Consider the following 18,876-nt stretch of genomic DNA (forward strand, 5'->3'; position numbering starts at 1 on the left):
TCCACAGCACAAATTTCAACTGAATAATGCTCCGTCGTCACCTCTTTAGCACCTATCTTTGTCGAGAACTCATCCATTCATCCTCTGCCACATGTCCTCTCATGGTGATTGCTCTACACTCTTCCCACTATCAATAAATGCAGCTGTCTGTCTGTCTGTCTTTCTATCGTGTTTTCTTTGTTGTGCTCTTTTGCTTACAGTAAAAGGTGTCACGAGGATTTTAAAGTACATCATACATATATTGTTGTATAGAAAAAACATGTGTCGTGTAATTTAACGCAACAACCGTCACCCGCGCCACAAACTCTGTTGCTTAACTAAGCGCGTTGTGTGTCGCGTCTTATATTCTGTGTACAAAAATTCGAAGGAAGCTCTAGGAGATGTAAAGTTTACACAGTTTCTTCTTCGCGTGCATTTCGATGCGGATAGTGTAGAGAACGAATTGTAAAAAAGGCGCGCTACACACGCTGCTGGTTGTGATTTTGTCTCCGTTATGGAGAGAACATGATACACTGCTGCTGCTGCCTCTCACCAAAAACGTATTAAATGCTCCATCTGCACTCTCACTCTCTTGGTTAACCAGCCAAAAACAAAAAAAAAACAATGATTCTCTCTCAATAATGTCGTCATCCGCTTCCGGACGTTGTCTTCCCATTATAAATCGGTACACAAATTTGTTTGGCACTAGAAAGAGGACGTTATAATATTCGTGCGCTCACAGAGCGTATCAGAGTCAGTGTTTCGAACACATTCATTCCTATTTACCCCCCAACTCTCCCAACGACGCCACATCTACATCTTCGTTTCGTGCGATATTCTTTCGCAGCTATAATACAACACTTTAAAACAACTATCCCCTCTATCCCTCTGTCCTTCCGACCTTCTGAATCCTTCGTAAAATGAGCGCGTTTGTGTCTGTGTTTTATCCATACACAAGAACAAACAATTCCTCTCCCCTCCCCCTCCTTAAGGCACAGAGTTGGTCGCGATCGCGATCGGCCAGGTGACCGGGCCCTTCATCACGATATCGGCCAGGCTTTGCTTAATCTTAATGAACCGCCGTTTAAACTCCAGCCCGCAGCCCTTCGACAGCCGGAAGTCGCACAGGATCTTACCATCCATCTCGACGATGTTCGCCTTAAAGATCAGCTGCAGCTTCCGCCGATCGATCGTCGATATCGTAATCACGCCCTCGTCGTTCGATTTCCACCCGTAGCCAAGCTTTTCCAGCACGGCCGATAACCGTTTCAGCGTTTCGTCGCAGCGCGTCGACACGAAGAAGCGGGTCATGCGCCGGACCAGCCGCTGGAACGGATTCTGCTGCTGCTGCTGCTGCTGCGTGCCAACGCTCTGCGTCGGGTTGAGCTGCGTGCACAGGATCAGATCGTCCAGCATGGTTGGCTGCGAGAAGCAGAACCCGTTCCGGGCCTCGATCGCTTCCTCCACACCGTTCATCTCGGTGTGTACGGTCATTGGTACGGGTTGCGAATGGCACATGCGCGAGATGGAATCGTCCAGCGGGCTCGAGATGTCCTGGTTGGAGCAGAGCCGTTTGGCGCGTGGCGACGGCCGTCCGTCGATGACATCGCAGCCTCCACCAGCACCGGCACCCGCACCACCTACACCGTTGTTGGCGCCCATACCTATATCGGCAATGCCTATAAGAAGTAAAGCAAACAACGCGTTCAATACAATATTACAGGAACGTTGAAGGATGTACTTTTTTTTTTGAATTAAATGTGTTGCGTGAAAATTTAAAATCATAGTAAAAATTAACAACCCCTCCCATCATATCAAACGGTGTCATTTCATCATCTTTCACTTGTTTATTATCTCTCGCCCTTCACTGGTAAGCACGATTCACACACGCGAAATGAAGAGTAAAGGTTGAGGTTCAAAAATCAAATAAAAACACAAACGTACAGAAATAATGTGTGCTGGTGTGCGCAAAGGAGGGATATTGTGACGGTGGTGGCGATAAGGGCGGTGTTAATAATAATAATAATAATAATAATAATAATAATAATAATAATAATAATAATAATAATAATAATAATAATAATAATAATAATAAACAAAACAAACTTAAAACGTACACACACATTAGGTTTTTGGTGATAAAGCTATATGTGGTTAGGAATGCATTCAACATACAGCTAAAATCACCAAAGTCCCAATAAGTGGCAACAACGGACGATATAGCAGCAGCAGCAGGTTCGGTAGGAGCGGGTTATATAGCATACAATTGCAGGCAAAAAATACAAGTTTTAATATCTCTCTCACACACACACACACAAGCAGCTAATACACAAATCATGAAGTAAAGAAACTGAAAATTTATCGAGCAAAACAACCACCAAAAAGAGGTGATAAATTCAATTCAATTTTGTGGTGAACATTCAATGTAAGCTAAGTTAAACGAAAGAAACACAACGACTGATAGTAAAAACTCTTGGAATACATGCACAAAAAGGTATAGAGTAAATAGTTAATCGAGTATATGCAAATAGAAAATATTTATAATTATTTCCACTTCCACTTCGGCAAGAATGCAGGATAAATAATATTCACACGTACTTAATTAGGCAGCATTGTCCCAATTCGTCTATGCTTTGGTAATCTAGCTTTATGAAATAGTTCAAATTCTATCATACAGCTAAAGCGCCAAAGCGCGGACAAAAGGGCGCTCTCGTAGTAATTCGCGTAACCTGTAAATGGAAGCAATTAACAATTTTAAAAGCCCAAGGAACGGCCCACATCCAACCCGCGCAGCAATATACGTATTCCTGTATTTAAGCGGTGAATACACTCAGAAAAGAGCGAAACTATATACTAACGATTTACCGCCTTTTTAACACACCGAGCAAGTTGGTCGAATGGCGTCCTCACTGGGGTAGGTACCAGAAGGCCCTCAGCATCTTTTACACACAACTGAGAGTCATCCAGTACCTGACCATGTGAAAAGGACGCAGAAGAAGCATTAAAACGAGACAACACACTGAGAAACACACATACCCGATTTCCCAACCTTCCTTTATCTTTTGGCCCTTTTCTGGTAGGTTGCACACCACACCCAGCACACATATACTCTACACTACTACGGCCCTGTGTTTCGCATTGCAATGCCGCAAACTTTTCTATTATTGTAGACATCATGCACACACTGCACACAAAGAGATAGCTAAATCTGGAAAACGGATATTTTCGTCAGTGCTGGTGGTGGTTGGTGGTTGGTTTCTCGTCGTTGGACACTTGCCAAAAGTGCAGAACCCGTTTGCCCAACTGGCACAACGCTTGAGGAGAACGTGAGACAAAACACGAACGATTCTAAAAGCGAACGCTTTTGCTCGTTCTCCACTAAAAACCTAAGATAAATAGAATTAGGTCTTTTGTTTCTTACCGCAAAAAGCACCGTGTTTCATTCTTTTATCGTCGTCTGCATGGGGGTGGTGGTTTTTTGGGGTGGTAGTCAACGGAATTCAAGACTGCCCATAACCCCCCACCCACAAATCGTTTTTAATTCCCCCAAAACCGAATTGTGGATCTTCCTTGGCTGGAAAAATACTGATCTCGGCCCACATAAACGTGTCTCGTTTAGGATCGCCATTGGAGCTGAGAATGTCTTTAGCATTTTTAAGCTTAGCCCGACGACGGTGACCAACTTTAAATGGCTATTTGAACGTCGATCGCTCCATGGCACCGACCGTACGAAAGCAAAAAAAAAGCAAACGCTCAAAACCCCCATTTTCTTTTTATTGAAGAGATTTTCCCATTCATGCAAACACAACAAAAAGGAAATTAATTTCACTAATGTTCTTTTAAAAAGATCGCAACACACGTTGGGAAGGAAAGTGGGGAGAAGGAAGGGGGACAAACAGAACGGATACATACCTTGTAGGTGGAACTGCGTCTGGCACCATTTGTGGTCCTGCAGCTTGTCGAGCGTTAGCCGTTGAGCAGGATTGGCCACGAGAATCTTGCGCAACAGCGACAGCGTGAGCGTGTCCAGCTTGCACCAGGGCGTTGAGGTAGTGTACTTGTTTTCCTTCCAGCAGAGATACTCCGCACATCCGGACGACGGCTGGTCCCATGGTAATTCTTTGAAGGGGTTATTTTATAGGGGGAAATCGATCGATTCACAGAGATGAAAAGGAGAAAAGAATAAACATGAGTTAAAATGACGTTATTTTTGTATCTCCCTTCAACAACCCAAATTCCGTATATTATTTTTAATGTATCACGTTAAGCAAGATGGCGAGATAATGGTTTTTATTGACGTGCATATATTCTTGTTTGTTTTCACCCGCGAAGATCGATTATTGTTGATTATTTAATTGAAATAAAACCGTGCAAACAACATTTCGTCACTAATTCAGGATACCGATGCACTCCACCCGCACAGGTAATTGCATACATACACACATACACATTCGCGAAACGGTGCCAAAACAACAAAGCCAAACACACACAGATCGGGCGGGCGGGCAGGGGAGTGATGATAGACAGGCACACGTGCGAAGAAGATAAATTGAGTGAAAAGAGATGCATATTTAACATAGTTCACTTTATTTATTAATTTGATATACACATAACACACATACACAACGCACTCTTCTGATTTATACACACTTGTCACAAAAAGCTTGGCACAGCAATCGGCTAAATGAAGAAGTATAGGGCAAAAATTAACACAGTGATCGCGTTTTTACTGGTGAGGGGGAACAAGGTGCTGTGCTTGATTTGGGCTTTGCATACACACAGGGGAGATATAACGATACGGTGGTGTCTCTTGCGAATGTAAAATTAAACAAAATAATAAGGAAAGGGAAACAACACTTGCATAAATACGAGCAGCAGCGCCAGTACAGATAAAATTGAGCCTTGGATATTGAAGAATAGGGAATTGAATTTATAGAAAAAAGTTATTGTATTAATTGATTGACAAAAAGAATGAGTGAAAGCATTACAATAGCAACAACGAGCAACAGCAGCTCACATTCACATGGCAAAAGGGATTTTTTTCTTTTTCTTTTAGATAAGATATAGCAAGTGTAAAAAATGATTTAAATATGAAAAGGCAAACACAATAAATCTGAAAAGTGTGTAGCGTGTGAGCAAAAACAAAACCATATAAACGCGCGCGTTTCAAACAATGAGGGATCATTTCTTCATCACATCAGCAAACAGCAGCAGTAGTAGCAGCAGCCAGCACAACACTGAGAAACATAAAACACGCACATAAAATATATCGGCAGCCAGCAGCAAAAATCGGCACACGCATAAAACATAATGAAAGACACATTTTCAGTGAAAAAAAAAAACGGAACACAATATCGAAAACAAACCAAAACAGTAGTAGTGGTAGTAGTAGTAATAATAGTAGTAGTAATAAAGGAAAACAATAACACAACAGTGCAGTGCAGCAGCAAGCAATTCCCAGTTGGACCTCTGGTACTAAAGCTTTAGAGATATTACAATGAAAACAACATTCTACAGCTAGAATACCAAAGATACAGCCGGAAATTATTAACAAAATGGGATTTAAGTAAGAAAACCAAAAGGAAAAACACGTCCATAATAATACTCGTGTTGTGTGTTTTGTGGTTTTGTGGCGAGGGCGGGAGCGCATTTTGCACATTTTTTGTTTGCGGGCGAACGAAAAAACTAACGTGAAGGAGGATTTAACATGAAACACAAGAAAACATATGCACACAACAATAAACACAATTTTGAATGGAGGGAGAAATAACTAAAAAAACATGGGTTTCAAACCAATGGATATTACAGCGGGAGGGTGCTCTTTTTTGGCGGGTGGTAGTGATATAGGAATGATTTGAAGGATTATGCGACCTTTGAATGAGAGGAGCACACCACATGTAGAATCCACATTAAATTAGCATAATCCAACAAATATAAATACAGAGGCGATAACGGGGTGTAATACAATTATAAACACACTCACACACACACACACACACACACACACACACACACACACACATAGATATACTTAAAAATAGACATCGAGCAATTGATGCAATTGAAAACAACAATAATGCAAAATGCAGCACACCACACGGTGAAGAGAAACAGTTGGTTGGTCGGAAAAAGCAAATTATGTGTGCGGCACACCGTAATAGAAAAGAGAGGTTGTTTTAATACAAAATAATGAGAGAAATTGTTTTGCAAATATTAATAATACGATTGCCTGGCTTGAGATTCAGATACGGTCGCGGCTCATGAGGAATCTTATAGGATCGCATTTTAAAAGCATAACGCCAGCGCCGTCTGTGGCTCGTGAGCAAAAAAATGTTCCTTCTTTTTTAGCCACACTTAATGCTCCACATTCATTCCATTTCAAAAACATCAACATAGCGCATTTAAAAAGAAGATAACATTGAAAGAGAAGATATAAGCGAAACGACCATTCAAATGAGAAGTGAAAAAGAGAGGCGCATCATTCAAAGCATATTTTTTTAAAACAATTAATTTTAGGAGCAAAATATTTCTATACAGAAGGAGCATGAAGAGATTTATATGGATATGCTGTGTGGCAAAAATGTACACACTCTTTCATATAATAATAGGCAATAATTATTTGGTTTTTTAAATTGGGGAAAAAAGCAGCAAAAAGCATATTTTGGGGAGCAGATGCAACGACAGAGCCTTACGAAACTCACCTCCAGCAAGCATTGTGACTAGGATGATTCCGCAGGACCACAGGTCGGCCGGTGTTGCACGGTACGGTTTGACCAGTACCTCGGGTGCCACGTACGGTAGCGTACCGCACTTCTTGTCCAACAGCCGCTCCCGGCCCTTCATTCTGTTCTTGGCGACGATCAAACGATTATCGATTTATTGTCATGGAAACGTCGGATTGTACCGGGCACATGGAAATAACAAAGAAAGATAAAACAACACACGTTTAGCGATTCGGGCGTGAAATTGTCCTCCTCTTTAAGGGTGTAAGGAGTTAAAGCAACAGTTCCGAAAAGCCCACACAAGGCTCGCCAACTCTAAACGTATCGGTGGTTTGTACCTAATACCTAAACATGGTGGCCATCCCGAAGTCCGATATTTTCACGTTGTCATGCTCGTCCAGCAGCAGGTTTTCCGGCTTCAGATCGCGATGCGCCACTCCTCGCGTGTGCAGGTAATCGACACCGGCCAACAGTTGATTGAAGTACCGCTGTGCTTCGGGAAGTGGCATCCCAACGTCGGGCTCTGCGCAGAGAAAGCACAATTTCGAGTGAGCATCGAGACAAGGGTTGAAACCCCTCTAGCTACTAAGCCCTTTTCTTACCGATTCGATCAAACAGCTCACCACCGGCAGCGTACTCGAGAAAGATGTACTCGATGTCACCCTGCGTGCGTTTGCCGAAAAACTTGAGAATGTTTTGATGCTGAAGAATTTTCTGTATGCACACCTCCTTCTTGACCGAGCTTTCCGCATCCGGATGCTTCTTCAGGTCGACCATCTTCATCGCTACCGCCTCACCAGACTGTCGGTTAATCAGCAGCTTCACCCTGCACACACACACGGGATAGAGAAGCAGCAACGTAATAGGGTTAGGAGAATAAATTAGATTTATAATAAAACGGACACTCTCGATTCGATTCTACTCACTCTCCGTAAGCTCCTTCTCCAAGCGTCTGGGCCAACGTCCATCCTTCGACGAACTCCCGCAGTCCAGACTGTGTCCCGCCGTTCCCGGAGCCGACGACCGTCTGGGATGCTGCCATGTTTGTATGCGTTCTTCCCTCCTTCTGCTGCTGTTGCTGCTGCTGCTATCCTCCAGCAATTGTCCAGTGTGTCTGTCCCGCGGCCGCCGTCGTCTCGTCGTTCTGCGGTTGGATAATTAGGTTGATGATGAACTTTCAAACAATCCATACACATCTCCCTCCCTCAGTTGGTGGTTTAATATTAGTGGTAGAGCGTTTTCCGTTTTGGCAATGATTCCAGCACTATCATCGTGCAGTTTTTGTAACAAAAAAAACCCCAGAAAAATCCTGTGGCTTTTTCACATATCCCTGTGACTAAGGGCCCCTAGTCAGTCTCGTTGTGTTATAAATTGCTTTCCAGGCGCAGCAGCTAAAATTAGGACACACACACACACACGGTTGAAGAGAACCCGGAGAAAGCCAGCAAATTTAATTGGCTGCCGTTGTTGCCCACTTGCTGAAAATGGTTTTGATGACCATTTGGCACTGAGCCACAAGTGACGATGGATGGATGGGGCCTACGAGAGAGAGAGAGCCTTGGTAATCTCGATGCGGCAATGCGATGACAAAAAAAGGGGTTCGGCGGTTCCACTTTCTGCACCTTTCTTCCTCCCCCCCCCCCCCCCCCCTCACGATGCAAAATCGTGAATGGTGACTCATCGACCACCGTCTGTCTATATATATTCGATGGATTTTAAATCCAGCATTATTTGACGGTTTGACTCATTTGCTCACTTCTTAACATATTTCACTTTTACTAGGTAGGTAACCAGAGCATGACGGGAGAGCGCAGCAAATGTCTGCTAACTATACTTTGACCTTCGATAAACGTACTGACGGAAGATGACACACACGTCGAAGAGCGACACATCACAAATGCAGACACACTTTAGGTCTGTAGGCAACTTCCGTTTCCAATTTTTTTTTCTCGCCTACAAGAGAGCACAAAATGTGTGTTCACGTGTCCCTTCAAATAAATCTCTGCTCGTCGAGCACACACACACACACACAGCTAAGAGATGCGTGCGGGTTTTGCTGCCGTTTTCCGATAGAGAAGCTTTCATTTATCTTCTACAACAACACTACTCGAATCGCTTGCCACCGATCTATCTGTGTGCGTTCGGGGGGCCTTAACAAAACCGAATTAATAACCCAGACAGACAAAACACGAGCAGCACACACAGTCAATGATAAGGAAGCGACGAAAAGTGACTGCTGTCGCGCGTCTGGGACACCTTTTTGCACAGCATTCAGCAGCAGCCTTTGCTGCTACTGCTGCTGCTGCCCCGTAACAAACCACACACACAGAGTTCCTTTATCTCTCCTGGTTTTTCCGAGCCGCACACACTCTCCCACACTCTCGCGATTTTAGTGGGCGTGTGAATAATTTGCTGTCAAACGCAGGATGTATCCCGCGCGCGCTGGGGGTCCTTGAAGCATGACGATCAGCGCCACCACCAACCTCGAAGGCGAAGGACGGAACAGACAGGTGGACGACACAGGCACGCAGTATCACGATGTCAGCCAAAGAGAGAGAGAGAGAGAGACTCTCTGTATGATACAGCAGCCCACGAGCCTAATGAGGCAGCAGAGGCTGTGTTGTGGAGGGATGGCAATTTTTCACCAACACATCCTGCTTCTTGAATGAGAGGAGGAAAATGATCCCTCTTTTTTATTGCTGATGTTGATGATGGGAATATGATTATGAGATGACGAATCTACTGGGAAAGCATTTCGCGACGCCATTAATCGTTTGCGATAGAAGGCACAGAGTCCTAGTTTTCGCTCGCTCTCCTCCCTCTCTCTCTCGCTCTCTGAACTTAGTTTTCCCAGAAACAGATGTTGCCACACTGCCACCAGCCAATTCTGCTGTGTGGACACACAGCACATTCGCTCTCCCAAAACCATGAGCGCAAGGTAAAAGCCCACAGCTTCCTTGTCCAGAAACAAAGTTCTCTCTCGCTCTGGTTGGTTACTCCATCGCTTAGCTCTTTATTCCCTTGGTAGGTGAAAATTCTTCTTTAATAGCTAAAACCACGACTGGTGGAGGAGTTGGAGGGGAAAGAGGTTAGAGTAGGGGGCGGTGGTAGATTGAGATGGGAATTCCGTTCTAACCTTTCGCTCACTTCCTCCTTTTGCTGATGAACGCAATTCCGCCCGGGATGTTGGCAAGGTTAATGATCTGCACGCAAATCGACCGATAAGGTAACAGCAGCAGCACTATAAGCACACCACAAACCCTTCTTTTTCTTCTTCCTTTTCCTTTTGCCGTTGCACAGCCATTACATTACATTCGCTAGCAGAGTAAAGGTATCTCTCCCCCCCTTCTTATCACACACTGCGCAGTAGTAGTAGTGGTAGTGATTGTCCATCACTCTCTCTCTCTCTGCTGCTGGCCACAATCGATCGGGGGAGAAGGTTTGATAAACGGAACGTGTACTGTAAGTCAGCAAGAAGCAGCAATATCAACAGAGACATTAGCGAGCAGGACACACAAAATTGTACATCATGAAGGAGGAAGAAAAAAAAAACACTAAGGTCATAAATGATCATTGCTTCAAGCTTTTCATCAGGCATTTCTTCCGAGAGCGATATTAATGAAGAACCTGAGATATTTTCGCCTCTCCCAAACACTTTTTCCTCTGAAACGAGTGGCCGTTTCTAGACACTTCCAATAGATGGCAGAGAGCCGAGCTACAGGCGGTACAATACCGGTACGCATCATGCTATATGAAAACTGCTACGATTGGCGGTTTTCCCCCCCTTTCCGATCGTAAATCAGCGATTTTTCAAGGGGGGGGGGGTGTGGCAGAGAACACCCCGAGGAGGATGCGAGTAGGTGACACACATACGCGTAAAAAGGAAGAAAAAGTCCCTTACACACACATGTGTCACATGCTGAAAGTTGTGCTGATAGAGCATGTAACAAGATATCGAGAAACGGTAGCAAGTTTTACACCGCACCTCCCACCCCGGTCGTGAGACTGCTGTCTGTGAAGAACACGCGATGGCGTTTGTGGTGTAAGTTTTTGCAACGTCAGAATATGTTGGAGCTGGCGGAATTCCACCAGCACATGGGCGACGATGGCCAGAGCTGGAGATATGAGATTGTGCCTCGCAGCAGTTTTGCGCGTACCTAGGCATCAGTGTTGGTGGTTCTATCTAAAAAAAGGGTTAAGGTCAGAAGAAAAATTGCAACTTTAATGTCTGCTTTTGTTTTGAAAGCGTTTTCGATAGGGGGTTTTGTTGTGATTTTCTTGGTACCGATGCAACCCCCGTTTGGCGGCCAAGAACGGTGCGCAAATTTGAAACCACCTGGAGCAATTCCAACACCACATGATCACCCAACCAATTTGGCATCATAAAAACCTGTGTTTCACCATACGTTTCATGCGGATAAAATCGCTCGCAACGCTCGGGGGGTTCGATGCAGATGTTTGGCAACTCTTCCCTTCTCCAAACGGCGGCCGACGCAAGACCTTTTAAAAACCAGGATATGGTTTTTCCCCACATCAGTCCCTGCCACATGACTACATCAGATACTGCGGATAAATTTGATGAGAGGGGAAAAAGGACAACCGCACCTACACAGCATATGGTATGGCCTGCCACCACACGATAAAAATTCACATATTAGGACTAAAAATACAGGAATCGATTAAGAATAGAATATTACGTTCGAGAGTGAAATATGAAACTGAATTATTACAAATAATTGCGCTTATTGCGGAACCAGTTTTCGCAATTGCAGAAGTTTTCGGTCTAGTGTACCTCTAGCCTGGAAGCAGTCGACAGGACTCAAACCATTAAACCATTAGACCTCCTCCCTCATCCGGATCTAATAAATCTTCCCATATTTGGCTTGTTTATCCTGCTCGTTTGCTCATTCCGTCGACTGCATCCCATTCCATACAAAAAATTATCATTAATTCTGTACGAATTGCTGAAAATTGCGCAACAAACCCCATCCAGTAAGGATAACCCCGTGCGAACAAAACGCGCGATAAATTTATGGCCATTTTGTACATTAAACCGTGCAGTACAGCACGCACACACACACACACAATCCTCTAGGTCCAGTCCAATAAACTTTCTCTTTGCTCATTTGCATTTAAAAGCCCACTTCCCGCGGGAAGGGAGGCGGCGCACGGTCGTGTCTCTGATGGAGCAACTTTCTTCAAACGAACCAATTGCACACACCACAGAGTACAGTGGTGGCTTGGCAAGGATTGACCGACCAACCGGACGAAAAAGAAACATCCCAGAATTAACGCTGAACACCACACACACACACGTTCCTCTACTATAGCAGCAGCAGCAGCAGGATGCGATGCTTCAGCGAAACTCTCACGAGTTTCTCTCCAATCTTCGCTCAGAGTTGTCCAACCCGAGAAGAGCACACAAACACATAATGGACGATTTTAGTTCGCATGCGCGCCATAACACATCCGCGGACACACACAAAAAAGAATATCCTTCTTCCGTTTGATGCTTCTCTCCTCCAATACGACGAGAGGCGGCATCATATTCCACCCACTGAAGTTTGTGTGTGTGTGTGTGTGAGGAGAGCATGGGTTGCTTCGATAGGACCCCACAATCACACACCTTTTTCCACATAATTATCTGCCGAGAAGGAGGTATTCCACAAAGTTGTTTTCTCCCTCAAGGACGAGGGAGCTACGATTGGCGGTTTTTCCCCCCTTACTTCCGAGGATCAAATTGCGGACAAGATTCACCTGTTTGCCTGCAAATCTAATGGAGGAGTGGTTCCGGTTCCTATGAAGAGACAAACATAAATTAATGCAGAGTCGAATTTGGCACACCCAGCATTGTTTGTATTGAGTAGTACACAAAATTCAAGGTTATTCAACCGGGCCCTCCTACACTTAGAATCGAGTGAGCGAGCAATGTTCTCATCCCTGATACGGGATTCTCTCCGTGTCGTGTGTATCCCACTAATGATAACTACACCGTAAACATTAATGTATATTTTCTAATGCCACCGCAATTCGCGTTTGTCAAGCATTACAATCCAGCCAATTCTAGGGAAATTACGGCAAACAATAATAATACAAACTACATGACCGGATGCAGCAGCAACAGCCGCCACAGCATCCAATCCAGCAGGCAACAGCACAGCACTCTTTGAAAGAGCCTCTTTTCATCATCCCCCACTGTTGCGCTTCTATTAACTCTCCCGCTCTCTCTCTCTCTCTCTCTCTCTCTCTCTCTCTCTTCCTCCAGAGCGTTCATTCTCACTCTCTCAATTAAGCATACATGCACACACACACACACTAGCACACATAAAACTTCTTTCGCCCTTCTTTCTGGCCTCTCTACACTACTGTTACGGGGGGTGATGGTTGGTGGTTGATGCAGGAAAAAAGAAACCTGTTTCAGTTTTTCTTTCTACCACTTTCTTCCAACACGTTCTTCAATTAATCTTTGCTCGAGGGGGTGTGGGGGGGTTGTGGTTTGGTTGGTTGTTTTGCCTTTAAAGTGTATGTCAGAAAAAAAAGAGCAACGAGTCACATAATAATCGCTTGCCTGTGGCCACGGAGCCATCATCCCCCAATTCTGTCCCTCGTACTCTACACCCTGAGTGTAAGGGAGGGTGGTGGGTGGGGGTGTGAGGTGGAAGGGGTCATGCCTTTGCAACACATAACCAGGCACCAGCAGCAGGCCAAACTTTTATGCACGACAGAATGATCTCTCCTCTCGTTACAGTATTAAAATTAAGACAAATTTGAACCTTTCCTTTGGGATTCTATTCTTTTTCTTTCTCTCTCTCTCTCTTGCTCACTCTTAACCCTTTCAACGCACACCCCCATCCATCCACCCACCGGAGTTAGTTTTAAAACCGAAAACTCGTTTCCACGCGCGGTTCTCCATTCCTTTCCCCTTCTTCCTCCCCAATTCCTCCCCCACACATACAAACTCGAGCGAGCTTCAAAATCGCGTTTTGCGTTCATTGCTTCTCTTTCGCTCTCCAGGGCGCGCGGACGTGAAGAATACTATCCCCTCCACTACCCCTCGTTCGTCGCATATTCTGTTCACCATCTCTTTACATGCCCCCACCCCCACCCCTCCCGTCAGCTGCACATTTCGAGACAAACGCGTTAGGGCGACGAGAACGAGTCCTTCTCCTTCTCCCCCTCTGCCCAACCAAAAGCAGGAGAAAGGAGGATTCATTTTCCAATGCAAACAGGGTTGGTGAGCTGGGAGAGCGCATATTATTTGTGTGTTTGACGGTTCGTTCGACGAAGCGCGTGTTCGAAGTGTGGTAGTTTTCTTAGAGACTTTTTCTCGTTTTGTGTGCACAACGCAACATAACCGAAAGGAAGGGGGGTTCATAAACAACTCTTCTCGGGTGAGAGTGTGTTACCCACACTCCCACAACCACCCAGCCACCACCGAGCTCGCACTGGCCTGCTGCGGGCAGTACAAATCGGTTTCTTCTTGCGTCGTTTGCATTGTTCACCTTACTACACACCAACAAAAAAAACTCCATCCATAGAAGTGGAAACACACGCGTCAGTGTTCCAGATTGGAGAGCTTGTGGTTTCTTCAAAAGGGTAGGACCAAATCGCAAACGAATTTTCAATTAAGAAACAATCCTTTTGGTGTAATCAGTGCAGGTGATAGTGGTTCCATTTGCCATCGGATTCGATCCAGATGGGATTTAGTATCAATCGATGAGCTGCCACACAATCAATCTGGTGCGCGAAACTTCATTGCCGAAGATGAGAGACGCAATTTTCGGCCAAAAACATACACCATAATTAGAGCAATCTTGAAAGGTTAAGGGCTACACGAATCTGACCCTTCCCTGTAGCAAGCAAGCACACCCGCCGCATTAAGCAACACTCTTCTCTTCACAGATGGAAACGAAAGGCCTTAACCTAAAAAAAAAAAGAAAAACAATCAAACAAAAACACTAGAACATGATTTCTTCGTACAGCGCGAATCTTTGCCACCCCATAACCACCCCACCACTCCACCCCTTCCAGGAACTGCGCTTTTTCTTTGCTTACTCCTCCATCTCTCTCTCTCTCTCTCTCTCTCTCTTTCTCTCGCTCAAGCCAGCCGCGCGCTTGATTGCTTAGCAACACACACACACACACACACACACAAAGGGAGTATGTGCACGAAAAACTTCAAAATGGATTCGCGCGGATGATGGTGGAGAATATACGACCCCCATTCTTCTCCCACTGCGCGAACGCGGGTTAGAAAATGGATGGGTGAAAGGGAAGAGATAGAACGGAGCACGGCGTACAAAACAGTGCGAGATAGATAGATAGAGAGAACGAGTGAGCATGCGAGAAAGCGGAGCCTGTTGGAAAAGAACAAGAGAAGCACGAGACGGTGGTGCTGCTTCTGCTGGCTGGCTGGCTGGCTGGCTGATGATGATGTCGCACGCACTATGGCTGCTGTGGATGATGGCGATATGATGGACGCACATACAAACACACACACACATACATACAAACTGATAGGCGCACAGTGGGCTTTGTTCTAACCGAGAAGGATAATTAAAATCGCAATTTTAAAATGTAAAGGTGTAGTTGCGCAGAACGCAAAACGGGCTACAGCAGTGTTCCTGGGCGCAACCTGATGTGGAGGTTTTTCATTGCAAAGAGAAGATGTATTGAAGTAAAATGGATGGATTTTGCTTCTTTGTAAATGAAAATCGCACCAGCCAAGCCAAGCACAGCAGCAGCTGATTGCGAAATTTGCCACAAAAAAGACCCGGCCATTGAGCGCATCATCACACCATGGCTAATTTTGCTCCAAGAATCGAGCCCACACGCTCCACACGCCATGATGGTACGTTTGCTTTCACACATAACCTTTCACAGCCCAAAATCGCACACTCACCTGAAAGGGGCCATCGTATAAGGAAAGACCACCGGCCACACAGGCGCGTATTTTTCCCATCGCTGAAGAAGAGCCTCTTGGTATTCCGCCAAATCCACCAGTGAAAAGGCAAACGCAGCAGCCATCGGCGTTGGAGGAGAAGCACATGCTGCTTAGATTGGTGGTGTGATGGTGTTGGTGGTGGGAGGTCGGATGGTGCAGGATGGACGGTCCAGAGGAAATTCGTACTTCACACACTGTTGCTCCCTGGTGGGTGCGCGCACTCTCTCACGGGATGGATCGATCCCCGAGCAGGCAGCCATTAGCCAAAGGCGCTCCGTCATCAAGACCACACAAACATGCGTTTCTTCTTTTTGCTTGGAGCCATCAAGTTCTTAAGTAGCTTCTTCCGAAATTCGAAACCCATCGCGAGGTTGGAATAGTTGCATACACGCACAAAACGGGGTCGGAATTCAACTCCTTTTTGCTGCCGTAGGAATTGCAAACTTTAGGAAACACAATGCGAAGCAAAAGTTCTTTTCCTGTTCATCTTGAAGTCACGATACCGGGAGATAAATAAACCTGCCGGAAAAGGGAGACCTGAAGGGTGGCCCGACTCTTTCATCTTGCTTTTTCGAGACGACCTCCCCCAAATTTCGTACATTCACACAGACATTCTGCGCTTTCTCCTACACGTACATTCCACGACCGGCATTTTCTCCATCATCACGACGCGCCTCTCTCTTCATCCCCAGCATGGCTGGCTTTTTAGCTTCCCTTACTCGGGGTTTAGATGCCAATAGGTTGTGGGCCAGATTAATCCAATCCAGCATCGAACAATGGTAGAATGTTGGCTCATCTCACAATAGAATGGTGTTCCTATTTTATGCCGGGAAGCTTCCACTTTCCGCTCACTGACCACCACAGCCGCCGCCCGTCGCAACATTGCAACCAACTGTGGCCGCCGCCGACACCGACGCCATCGCGGAACACGTCGTTCATGCGCTTTTCGTGTGCAATCATTTTGTGCAATAATGAGAAATTCGACTCTGTCCACGATAATCACAAGCTTTCAATCCCGAACAAGGAAAACTGTCCTAACACGCCACATCGTGCCTACTCTGTTGCTTTCAACCGTTCTTCACCAGTAATGGGGTGCGCGCGCGCGCGCACACACGTAGAGACCATCACACCAGAGAGAGCACCGTCCGCACCGTACGAGAAAAGAATGAAAAGTAAACCGAGGCCAACGGGCGTTTTTGACAAATGGCTGTCGGTGGGTACAGCGAAAAAAGAGACGGAGAGAATGCGCGAGCGCCAGCGTGCACTTCTCACCATCCTCCAGAAGATCTGGACCACTGGCTGCGGGAGAAAGAGAGATCGTAACCTTTCTTTCCACGACAGCAGCATGCCGCTCGCACACTGACCAAACAGAGAAAGAAAGAGATACACCAAAGAGAGTGAGACGATGCGCACAGTTGAGCAAAATGCAAACAAGAGCAGGCACGCACACACTCCACAGCGCACGCTTCTTAACCTCCCAAAAAAGGTTTCTTCTCCAGAAAGAACAAGAAAGGCTTACGTGCGCTACATACCACACACACACATACACCGACAGCCGGTTTTACAAAAGAAATTTCTACCTCTCTCGCATCACTGTCAAACGCATTTTGAACTATCCGCACACACACACACACGCACCCGATTTACCGGTTACATTTTTTTCCTCTTTCATGACCAGTTTTAGGATTTGATTTTGCAATATCGACAAAAAAACTGGATTGCTCCATGATTCTGCATGTTGGTGGAAGTGTCTGTGTCTGCGTATGTGTGTTGGTGTGCTACAGGAATAAGAGAAGGAGAGAGCCTGCGTGTGGGAAAGAATCGCAACGATAGAGCAACACAAGAATGCGCGCGCGCGCGCATTTGCGTCCGTCTCAAAGGATGTGTGCGTGTCGGACGAGGAACAATAGCTTCTTGGGAGAAACCATCGCACACAGATGAGACAATTAAATACACACACAAACACATAGATGTACAGAGAAAACGCGGTACGACCGATTTCAACGATGCGAAACAACGGATTTTCGTACAATTTTGGCACCATATTGCAGAGAGAACCATTCCTGTTCGGCAGGTATGAAAACTTCAGCGCCAACAATTCGGTGACAAGTTCTAACATGCACGAGAGAGCACGTGAGTGAGGGAGTTTACTGAACCGATCGAATCGGACACACCATTCTTTGATATCCGGCAATCTTTTCAACCCACCCCACACACATATATAAACACACACACACCCGTTGGACAATTGCTGGAACCCCCGAAAGAGCAAAAAAACCGTATGCGCGCGCGCTCTTGATCCATTCAGCAACAATGTCAACTGAATGTAAAAAAAACGCCCGCTTTATCTCTATGCAACTGTGTCCCTATCGCAGGGATGACGACTTAATTCCGCCTCTTCCAGCACACACCAAGGAAACACACTTTTCAAGGTCCCGGTTAATTTCCAATTAAACTATACCGCAAACTTTGCATCCCCAAATCGTTCGCAAAACGCTTCTATCCCTTACAATGTGCCATGACTTACCTTTGTTTCCTCGCAGTGGCACGGCACGTTCACAAAAGCGCTCCCCGCAGCGGCTAACTTCTTCGAGCGGGTGTGCTGCTGCTGCTTATCTTTTTGCCGTTCCGCTACGCCACCGTTGTCTTCGACGTCATCTTCCGCTTTGTTCGCCGAGAGAGAAAGAGAGTGCGAGCTCACACACAATAATAACACACGCCACACACACACAGCGTAGGGACTTGCCGCGGCCACGCCGGTTACCACACGCTACAGGCGCGCTGATTTACATCGGCACTGAAACACGTAGCTCACGATCTGCCACACTGGGTCCATGTGCTGGATTTTTATCCTGTTGCTAGGGGGAGACCTTCCGGGAAAGAGAGCATAATTTGCTCCGATTCTCCGCGCGCGCAGACCGTGTGCGTCTTGTGCCGGTGAAAAATCAATTTTCTTCTTCTTGTGCGAGTTGCTCTTGGGTGTTCGCGACGTGCGGCGACAGCTGTCAGATGGAGGCGCGCGCACCGCATGACGTTTTGAGCCCCGTGAGCCGTGTGTGCCTAGCGAGCGGACAGCAAACCGAACAGTGGGGTGTCAAAAGTTATTCATTTCTTCTCTAGGAAAAGGGAAATTGGAAACACATTTGCAAGTAAGAAATGAGAGAACGTATTTATAATTTTACTGAGTGCTAAACCTAATCGAAATTCGCGTACAAATTTCAAAGGAGAATC

General features: G+C 45.8%; 1 protein-coding gene across 2 annotated transcripts; it reads right to left on the bottom strand.

Moving 5' to 3' along the window:
• Window positions 1-193: 193 nt before the first annotated feature.
• On the bottom strand, window positions 194-18,567 carry LOC121596513 (serine/threonine-protein kinase grp). Of its 2 annotated transcripts, none has more exons than XM_041921542.1 (7): window positions 18,173-18,567; window positions 7,628-7,845; window positions 7,304-7,527; window positions 7,047-7,224; window positions 6,681-6,823; window positions 3,892-4,098; window positions 194-1,658 (listed from the first exon to the last, which is right to left on the bottom strand). In XM_041921542.1, the coding sequence occupies exons 2-7, from the start codon at window positions 7,741-7,743 to the stop codon at window positions 967-969; spliced, it is 1,560 nt and encodes a 519-aa protein (XP_041777476.1). In that variant the 5' UTR covers window positions 7,744-7,845; window positions 18,173-18,567; the 3' UTR covers window positions 194-966. The 2 variants fall into 2 exon arrangements, with proteins under 2 accessions (XP_041777476.1, XP_041777477.1); XM_041921543.1 differs by lacking the exon at window positions 18,173-18,567 and adding an exon at window positions 15,604-16,978.
• Between the last annotated feature and the right edge of the window lie 309 nt (window positions 18,568-18,876).

This window comes from Anopheles merus, chromosome 3R (genome assembly GCF_017562075.2).
Source record: "Anopheles merus strain MAF chromosome 3R, AmerM5.1, whole genome shotgun sequence".
NCBI classification, from domain to species: domain Eukaryota; kingdom Metazoa; phylum Arthropoda; class Insecta; order Diptera; family Culicidae; genus Anopheles; species Anopheles merus.